The sequence below is a fragment of the Colossoma macropomum genome, unplaced genomic scaffold, assembly GCF_904425465.1.
Source record: "Colossoma macropomum unplaced genomic scaffold, Colossoma_macropomum, whole genome shotgun sequence".
In the NCBI taxonomy this organism is placed as follows: Eukaryota; Metazoa; Chordata; class Actinopteri; order Characiformes; family Serrasalmidae; genus Colossoma; species Colossoma macropomum.
The window spans coordinates 15,756,213-15,766,599 of NW_023494795.1; the positions used below are offsets into that span (position 1 = coordinate 15,756,213).

Below are 10,387 nucleotides of genomic sequence, written 5' to 3' on the forward strand. Positions count from 1 at the left end.
TCACTATTGGGATTACGTGGCTTGTGAGAAGCAGAAAATGCCTCCAATTTCTAAGAGTGAACTTTGAAGCAGTGGGAAAAATGCTTACAGATAACTTTGAAAAATTGAAAGTAAGTCTCCCAAAGTGGTGCAAGCTGTAATAAAGGCAAAGCATGGAAACACACACACACACACACACACACACACACACACACACACACACTCTGATTAGTTACTTGAGGTGTGATAAGTTGTACTATAAGTTGTTTCGAAAAAGCTGCAGCTAGACTGGCCCATTGTGGAGAAGACTGGTGACCTCTGCCACAAAGGAAGCACTTGTAGTTCCCCAACGAAACTTTTTATGAATGATTCCTTAAGAAACCTATTTTCATAAAAGCGATATGTCTGAGTCTGAAGAACATTTTTACAACCTTTTCGAAGTTTAAAGAACCTCCACTTAATGTAAAGGATTTCAGAAGAACCCTTAAATTGACAAACTCACAAATCCCTTTTTTCAAACATTGTTTTTTAGGGAACCAAAAGTGTTAATTCTTTGGTTTCGCTCAAAGAACACTTTGTGCTTTTTGTTTTGTGTAGAAAAGGCACTTTTGATTCCTTAAGGGACCTTTTAATGGATGTTTCTTTGAGTGACATGTGAGCATGAAGAACTGTATTAAAAGATTAAGGACCCTCACCATAATGTAGAGCAGTATTTCCCAACCCTGGTCCTGGACGACCCCCTTCCCTACACATATTAACATTTGCCCTGCTCCCAAAACACCTGATCCAACTAATCTGCTAATGAACAAACGCTTCCAGTGTTGAAGTGGGTGTTTTGGCAGGAAAAGACAAAAATGTGGAGGTCAGGGGGTCATCCAGGATCAGGGTTGGGAACCACTGATGTAGAGATTTCACACCAATTAAAGATTTTTCCTGGAACTGTATGTTCAAGCCAATAACCCCTAAGGAAGCTTCATTTTTAACAGTGCACTCGTCTCTGATCAACTCACCTCAAGCCAGTTAGAAGACAAGACCAGCATCTCAAAGGAGCAGTCAAAAGGAAAAGACTGACATCAGTCAAGACTGGTATAGTCTTCTAATTCTCTCCAGTGTTCTCAACTTCTACCATCATATTTCTCTCTGTCTTTCTATTTTTTAGGTATTGTTTACTGTAAGACATTAACACTTCAGCTTTGCCTCACTGTTGACCTCCTATATAGTGAAGGTTTTCAAATCTGCACTAATGAAAGCCTTTTTAAGGTGACCAGGTCTCAGTCTGCGATGGTCCTGGAGCTTCTCACCCAAATTAACAAAGGTCAGTCTGAGGTGTTTGAAAAGCAGGGGGTAAACCTACTGCTTTTTAGCAGTATTTTTTTGTCTTTTTAATATATTTGATTGAAAAAGTAGATATTTGGTTTCATTTGAGATTCATGCAAAAAGTTATTTGGTTGAAGTACATGTTGATCATGGTCCTCCACTGTAGCGTGAGCTGATGGGCAAGTTCTGTAAAGAAAGGAACAAATTAACGTCAATCTCAGCTCATCATTCTACTAATGACCACATTCTACTAAATGTAATGATCAACAATGACTTGGACCTTCTTGACTGTTCAAACATTGGATACTTACAGCCATTGATTCTCTCCGGCTCTATTCCTCCCTCTCTGTCCATCTCTTCACTCTCTTGGCGCCTCTTCACCTTGTACAGCACACTTGCAACCGCAATCAACAACACAACACTTCCCACAAAAGCGTACACCACCACCGTTGCAGTGGCATTTGCAGTGAAGGTTGCTGTGGAGTCATCAGATGCTGAGATTCTGTTTAGGCAGTTCTCTCCACAGGCAACAGACTGAGGCACAGGCTGAGTCTTCAGAAGGTTAGTCACATCTGGAGAAGAAAGGAAAGTGAAAAGAAATAATTGTTCAAATGCTTTTTTAAAGTTCTTTGTGATATTTTAGTATGATGTACTAAGGGTCGGTCTATTTTCCATAGGCTTTAAGGTTTATTTAATATATATATATATATATATATATATATATATATATATATATTATTAAAATTATGCTCTTTTTCTGTCACATTCACAAATTCAGTGTTGTATATTGTATTGCCTTATACAACAGTTCTGCAAAATAAAAGTTTCAGCCCTTTGTTCAGTATTTTATGGAAACAAATTTCCACCGCTTGGAAAAAAAGGCCTATAGTATGTAAAATATATAGTATATCATACTAATGAGAAACGTTTCTCATAATTGTGACATACTCCCTCATTATTATTTCAATTATGACTTAATATCTCATAACAATGACTTAGTGTCTCATAACAATAAGAAAGTTTCTAATAATTGTGATGTAAAGCCTCCTGTTATATGATATACTAGGTCATAATTATGAGAAAATAAGTCATAATTAAGAGGTGCTACATCATAATTATGAGATGCAACATCATAATTGTGACATAATAAGTCATAATTATGAAATTGTAGGTCATAATGAGATACTAAGTCATGATTGAGATCCTAAGCTGTAATGATGAAATTATGAGATAGAAATAATTATGGGATTATTTCATCCCCTTTAAATGTCAACTTCAAAGTTACCTTCTAGACTAAGGAGGAAGATGACGTCATCTCCTTTGATGAAGTTACGGCTCTTCAGACGGCTGTGTGTAATGAAAGAGCTGGTGCCATAACCAGGCCCTCGGTAGTATGAGGTACCATCTGCATTTTGTACCCGACTGCCAACTTTCCGTGGATCATCCCAGAAATATTCCACATTACCCAGAGCTTTAGGGGCAGAAAAATATTTAAAAACACATTATATATAAAAAAGCATTGTAAAGGAAAATATGGTCTTAAGACTACAATACTACAAGTACTCTTACTACACCAGATCACATCTACATCTACTGTTTCCTTTATTTTATCTAAATGTCTGTTTGGCATTACTTGCACTCTCTCCTATTCTATTCCTATCACTTGCTCATTCTTACAGTCAGTGGAGGTCTTGCTTGGGTCGGTAGTGATCATCCTTTGGTTGTCCATGCGATGTTGAATATTTGGGTTCTGGTCCATCAGTGCCATGGTAGCCTGTCGCCATGGACAGGGCCATGTCAGCTGGCTGTCATTAGGTCCTGAGGTCAGGTGGAAGTAGATTGCCATGTTGGTAGGACTACTTGTCTTTCCATTAATATACAAGGAGATCTGGAAAGAGTAGCCTTCACGAGACAAGAAAGTAGGACTGTAGATTTTGGAACCAACAGGTGTTGTGGCCAGGAGGCTGGTGAAGTCCCGAATGCGCCAGGTATGGTGGGGGCATTGTGTCTCTGAGAGGTTGATGTCGTCCAGAGACAGACCTCCTTTTGACGCGTCTGATCCCTTCACCCCTTCAAACACCACTCGGAACTTCTGAGACACATCCAGCGTCACGCGGTAAAGCTCCCAGGAGTTCCTGAGGCCGCCTGTCCCAGAAAGCAACACATTACTCTGAATGCACACAGTGTGACTTTAAACAGGCTCATGCACAGACATTTGTGAATGTGAATGAAAGTTAATTTAAATGTGTTGTAAACTGAAGTAGTATGATAACGTTATATTTCTAATTAAACCCTGATCTCCAGTTTGGGAAATGGTTACTGCTTCTCTGAGTTACAACTTTCTTTAAGCGATAAGCTCCACTCCTAGTTTTTACATTAACAAAAACATTTTCATTTTTTGCATCCTTAACACTATTATGTTTGATTGTTGTTCAATACAGCATCATAAAGAGGTTCATAAGGAGATGTTACTGGTGCTTTAACAGCAGGTGGTGATGTGTGCATGCGTGAAAGATCAAAGTTGACTGAAGTCACATCCATACACTGATCAGGCATAACATTATGACCACCTCCTTGTTTCTAAGCTCATTGTCCATTTTATCAGCTCCACTTACTATATAGGTGCACTTTGCAGTTCTACAATTACAGACTGTAGTCCATCTGTTTCTCTGCATACTTTGTTAGCCCCCTTTTACCCTGTTCTTTAGTGGTCAGGACCCCCATGGACCCTCACAGAACAGGTACTATTTGGGTGGTGGATCATTCTCGGCACTGCAGTAACACTGACGTGGTGGTGGTGTGTTAGTGTGTGTTGCGCTGGTCTGAGTGGATCAGACACAGCAGTGCTACTGGAGGTTTTAAACACCTCAGTGTCACTGCTGGACTGAGAATAGTCCGCCAACCAAAAATATCCAGCCAACAGCATCCTGTGGGCAGCGTCCTGTGACCACTGATGAAGGACTAGAGGATGACCAACACAAACTGTGCAGCAGCAGATGAGCTATCGTCTCTGACTTTACATCTACAAGGTGGACTGACAAGGTCAGTGAGTGGACACCACACCGTACCAGCACAACACACACTAACACTCCACCACCACATCAGTGTTCCTGCAGTGCTGAGAATGATCCACCACCCAAATAATACCTGCTCTGTGAGGGTCCATGGGGGTCCTGACCACTGAAGAACAGGGTAAAAGGGGGCTAACAAAGTATGCAGAGAAACAGATGGACTACAGTCTGTAAAGGTAAAACTACAAAGTGTACCTATATAGTAAGTGGAGCTGATAAAATGGACAATGAGCGTAGAAACAAGGAGGTGGTCATAATGTTATGCCTGATCGGTGTGTATCCATAGACACTTGGTACTGCACTAGTGGGGGTGCCCATGAGCGACAAAACTTGTTGAACCTAAGCTGACCCACAAGCTATATTCCCCAGATGAGGCTGAGTCACCTCACCCAAATAATGTAGAATAATAGTAGAGCCATCATTATTCACCCTGATCAAGAAGGCACTTGTGCAGTCTAAAAGTAAAAGGCCAGGAGCTCTAGCCCCACTGGGGGTCTATCTGTGCACAGACCAGGCTATAAACCTTTCATAGAATCAATCGGTTGAGAGTAGCAAGTAGTAGCAAGTAGTAGAACATTTATTTGTGGATTATGCCTTAAATCCGTAACATTAGATCAGCTGAGTAAATTACCATTGAGTGTCTGAATGAGTCTCAGCACTCCTTTTGGATTTGTGCTGTTATACTCGCGCACCCACACGTTTAACTGGTCATCAGCACCCCCACTGTTATACAGGTAGAACTGCAGGCACTGGGATCCTCGTTTAGGATAAAAGAACCGGCTTTCCAAGTAAGCATTGTCTCCATGGCTCCCTGTGGCTGTGCTAAAATGCATAAAGAAACCTGCACCTGCAAAAAAAAAAGAAAGAAAGAGAAATATATCACAAAATATTTCAGTCTGTTATTATGCAATCACATCAAATCAGTCTTTTTGGACTTTCTTTTATGACGTGTCAATAAAATGTATAAAGATTCTAAAGACCAAAGTGCCAATGTAACAGCCTCATAAAACACATAGACAGAATAAAGACATGTTTTTGCTTAGCTATTATCAAGGGAGCAATTATCAACAAAAGGCCATGAGCTATTAGCTACACACTGCAGTACAAGGGCTATTAATACCATAACTGTTTTAACCTCTTGCTTTTCTTGTTTGAACTCTGCAGAGTTCAGTGTCTCATTTTTTTCTTATCATGTTAGTGTTTTACAGTCACTGAAGAAAGAATAATCACTTGTTTTTCTGAGGGATGTTCATACCATTGCACTGGCCCATGTTGGTATAATCTGTGTTTGGACCTCCCTCCACACTCCTCACACGCACCCACTTGCCCGTTGTATCGTCTCCTTGGATCATACCACAGATATCAGGCTCCTCAAAACTACAGGAATCCAAAAAGGTGGAGAATGTGGCTGGAGGAACACATGAGAGGGAGATGTGAGCAACAAAAAAGTCTGATTCTTATTTAGCCAAGTGCCAGTGCATGAAATGGACTTTCACTTTCCATCATATATACGCCATTTTACCAAAGGTAAAAGATAAAGCATGTTGTATAAGTATATAGTATCATTACAGTGAATTACAATGGCGGGAACTGAACTCACTGCAGTTATAAAGCTTGTTTAGCTTGAGTACGTCACTGAAACTGAACTCCATGCGCTGGCCAATCACGTCCATGAATTCCGGTATCTTAGTGACGATGGTTGGCTCAGAGCCCTTGTTGAAGGAGGTCTTACTGTAGTGCATAACAGAACCGTAGTCGTAGGGTACACCTAGGGCACTGGATACTGTATCATCATAGCTGTTAAAGTTGTGCTCTTTGCCTAGAACAGAAGCATAGAACATGAGCTTTCCATCCAAACGTACTGATATGTAAAAAAAAAAAATCCATCTGAAAAAAGTAAGCATTGCTTTCTTAGAGGTAAAGTAAAATGAGGAATGCTTTCAAAATCAACATGAAATTGAATGTAGAATTGATGAGAGTGATTACTGAATTCATTGATTGATGATGGTGTAACTCAAAAGTTTGGAATCACTTGTCATTATTAATATAGTTGTTCTTTGTTGTTGTTATTTTATTCAATAATAACTTAGACGGTGTAGACTTCTGCTATATACTGCCTAATATATTATACACTCTAAGCAAAAAGGGTTTTATATAGTACCAAAAAAGGTTCTTCATCTTTATGAAACCATTTTTAAAATAATTCTTTACCACAAGGTTTCCATAATAGAGAAGCACCATTTAACAGTGCAAAGAACCATTTAAACATTTAAATTTCCATTTCATCAGAGAAAACCTGCTCCATGTGATTCATTCTTATGATATTTATTTTATGTCCTAAATGCATGAACAATATCTCATGATATCCCAGGGAAAGGCCCCCCGCGATCCAGAAGGATAAATGGCTTAGATCCATCCTTTTAAGCCCTGCAACCTCTGTGAGCTGGTTTCTCACACCAAATGGAGAATGACCCAAAACCGTATGCTATTGTGCTAGTTAAACATTCTGTGATACACAGGCTCCATTAACAGTCCTTTGTCTGATCCACTCAGATCAGTGCAACACACACTAACTCACCACCACCATGTCAGTGTCACTGCAGTGCTGAGAATGATCTACCACCCGAATAGTACCTGCTCTGTGGGGGTCCTGTGGGGGTCCTGATCATTGAACAGGATAAAAGGTGTCTAACAAAGTAACGCAGAGAAACAGATGGACTACAGTCCGTAATTATGGAACTATAAAGTGCACCTATAGGGTAAACGAAGCTGATAAAATAGACAGTGAGTGCAGAAACAAAGAGGTGTACTCAATAGAGTGGCCGGTCAGTGAACACATAACTTATTAACATTACCTTCACTAAAGAACAGGTGAAGAACCATTTTTTGAAAAGGGTGTAAGCGAGACACTAGACAATATTTTAGGATATATTATTTAGTGTTTTGGGAACATATGTTGTCAGATATTATACACTTTACATGGTATACAGCATAAATACACTGCAATTCTTTATAATAACTATTTGACACGCTGTCTTTGAGATTTGATCAACATTTTTCAAATACAAGGCATTTGGGTTGTTATTTTTATTGTAATGTCATTCTCAATGATATGCAGCTTCATCAGTCATTATGGAATCATCTACAGTTCTGTTCATCATTCTCAACAATCTAAACATTCCTCGTTTTACACAGCTTCCAACAAATTGATTGAAAATTATAATTATAGATTAGCACCATCTTAAGAGATTCATTTTATACATGTATCTGCAACAGATTTGGTTTTATGTTAGTCAAAACAGTAGTGAAGCTTCTGAACGGTAGTTTACCTTCTTCAATCTGGCCCCAAATGATGTTGACATAGTCGTCTCGGTCAGCTCTAGATTGCTCATGCCAGAAACCCAGAGCGTGCAGAAACTCATGCTCCACGGTTGCCAGACGATCACAGTTTTGGCCAATTGAGAGTCTCTGCTTCCCTACCTGCCGATTCCCCACGGAGGAGGAACACCTGACAATGCAGAGAGTAACATCCTTTACATTTTGAAACAGCCTCTTTAAAATAAAAAAAAAGTGCGTTGCAGCAGCAGAGCCCATCTTAAAGCTTCACGGCTTTCCATACTTTTTTCCATTTTTGACTGGCTGCATTTTGGGGAAGTGGAAAATTGAGCAAATTTGATTTGCATTGCCAAATTATTGCTTTAAGATCTCTCCCTGAGAGATGTTTCTTATCCAGAACCTGTAAGATCTCTCAAATTCCTTACCAGGCCATTTTAGATCTCACATGTGCTTTTCACAAACCCCTTCAGATGTCTCATGTTCCTTACCCAGAACCTTTGTACACAGAAATGTAGTTTGGCTCGCCACTCCAGGGTTTGAAGTCAATGCAAGTCTTGAGTCTGTACTGCTCAAACGCCTTCAGTATCACTCCTTTAGCATTGATCTCTACACACACAAAATCAGAACAAACACTGAGCAAATATGTTAGACTAAAATTGGCTGAATGATGGTATTTTTAAGGCTTCCTAGCATACAAGTGCTGGTCTATGTGATCAGTCTTTGCCTTTTGCATCTTAATCAATACATTTACACTAACAGTGGGTTATGGCTTCAGTAGAGTGAAATTATATTGTAGACTTTTACCCAAGCTGTCCTCGAGGTAGTATGGTACAGTGGTTGGCCAGCGATAATTTTCACCCAGAATAGAGTTTCTTCCCTCTGCCTGTTGACCACAAACATTCCACAGTTTTACTCTCAGCACGCTGACATTTGCAACACAGTATTGTAGCATTATTAATCATTTACTGATGTAGACTAAAGTAAACTGAACACTTTTTATTCAAATAGTGATGAATTATAGTGTTTGGTATTATCAGTAGAAAGGTAAACAGAAGAATGTGAAGTTATGTAATGATCTCCTCACTTGCTATATATGATTTTTTTCAGCAAATACTTTCATGATCTTTAACCTATTAACGTCCATATCTGAAATTTTACATGTTCTTCAGTCAGTATGTTCTCTGAGCGCAAATCTGATAACATTTCGAGTTAATCATACCAAACAACTAAAAACTGACTTTTGTCACTTACTTCATCATTTAAAATTCAGCTTTTTGGTTATTGATCTTCAAAAATACAATAGAAAATGGAATCCTGTGGCATTTTTCCTAATACTACTTAATTTAGTTGTTGGTCAAGAATGAGACAATGACAAAACAAAAAAAGAACATGTGATATAATGTAAAGCATTGTCAATAAAAATGTGTATGAAATAATATACTGACCTCATCAATGATGATGTCGCCATCTACCAGATCAAGTCCTGCTTCTGTTGCACAGATATTGGGGGTGAGTCGCTGATCACATTAATGAAAGAAGATCATTGTTGTTTTGGAAAGCATGCGCTATTACAAAACAACATCGCTCACATACCTTTGTTTATGTCAAATATATCCCAGTCTTTCCCATGATCCACGTCCACCTCTGTAAAACCTGATATCAAACGAATAAACATACCACAAAAGATCAAATATCAAGATTACATTTTTCTGATATAATTATTTGTTAGCAATTATCAATATCTTGTAATACACAGGTAAGAAGTGTTACCTGTGAGTGAAGAAGTTGCCTATATGAAAAAAAAAATAAATAAATGAATGCTATTTTTCATTGTGGTAGTTGAACAAGAAAGAAAGCTGCAGTTGTGCTGTCTGTTTTGTCAGCAGGCCCATCTTTGTGGAGAGAATTGTGTTTACAGCAGGGGGTCCTCATCGCTCCCCTTTCCCCTTTCCTCCTCATTGCTTGCTAGCAGCTCAACACATGGTCACATGGACATATATATATATATATATATGTATATATATATATATATGTGTGTGTGTGTGTGTGTGTATTTGCACATCATTCCTGTCTTTATTTACATTTTTCCTGCTGTCCCAAAAGCTTGACGCTAGGTATTCTTTATAAAACAGCAACAATATACTGTAGCAATAAACAATGTACTATAATATCTATTTACAGTATTTTCTTGGCTTCACATAAACAATGTAAATAATTTTTTTGCATAATTGATGTGTATAATATTAACTATGTGAACATTACTGGGCATTTTGTAGCAACACTGTTGTAATTTTAATTGGAAAAATCCTTGCAGAAATCTCAATTTCATTAAATATACTAGATATCCATTCAGTAGAGAGTTGTCCTCCACAGATGCACACTGAATTATAAATTATAAAAGAAGTGAATTTAAACTCACCAGACACAGATTCTCAGCAGAAAATAAGCAGAGAAGCAGAAATGTCCCATAAGAGGCCATAATTGCCGCCGCTCTTCTTCAGCGTGAGTGTGAATGCTGCTTTTGTGTCTCTTCTGCACTTTACACACTTGTGTTTGTGTAAATCATATACAGAAAAGAATGGAAAGTGATGAGGTGGCAGTGATAAGAACGAGTACTGATAAAGAGAGTAAAGGCTGATGTTGCTGCTATTGATTATGCAACAGGGTAAATGCGGTTATTAATA

At 38.6% G+C, this 10,387-nt stretch overlaps 1 protein-coding gene across 1 annotated transcript; it reads right to left on the bottom strand.

Moving 5' to 3' along the window:
* Positions 1-591: 591 nt before the first annotated feature.
* mep1b (meprin A, beta) lies at positions 592-10,249 on the bottom strand. Its single transcript, XM_036581621.1, has 14 exons — positions 10,123-10,249; positions 9,474-9,492; positions 9,297-9,356; positions 9,149-9,192; positions 8,508-8,586; positions 8,192-8,309; positions 7,697-7,875; positions 5,968-6,186; positions 5,623-5,775; positions 4,999-5,214; positions 2,974-3,441; positions 2,582-2,767; positions 1,608-1,868; positions 592-1,482 (listed from the first exon to the last, which is right to left on the bottom strand). Coding segments are annotated over exons 1-14 (2,064 nt in total). The 5' UTR covers positions 10,183-10,249; the 3' UTR covers positions 592-1,480.
* Positions 10,250-10,387: the final 138 nt, after the last annotated feature.

Coding starts and splice junctions, on each gene's coding strand:
- mep1b (XM_036581621.1), bottom strand. CDS start 10,182: ATGGCCTCTTATGGGACATTTCTGCTTCTCTGCTTATTTTCTGCTGAG. Junction 8,587..9,148: donor GCGACATCATCATTGATGAG/GTCAGTATATTA, acceptor TGTGGTCAACAG/GCAGAGGGAAGAAACTCTAT. Junction 5,215..5,622: donor CAACATGGGCCAGTGCAATG/GTATGAACATCC, acceptor TTTTTTTTGCAG/GTGCAGGTTTCTTTATGCAT.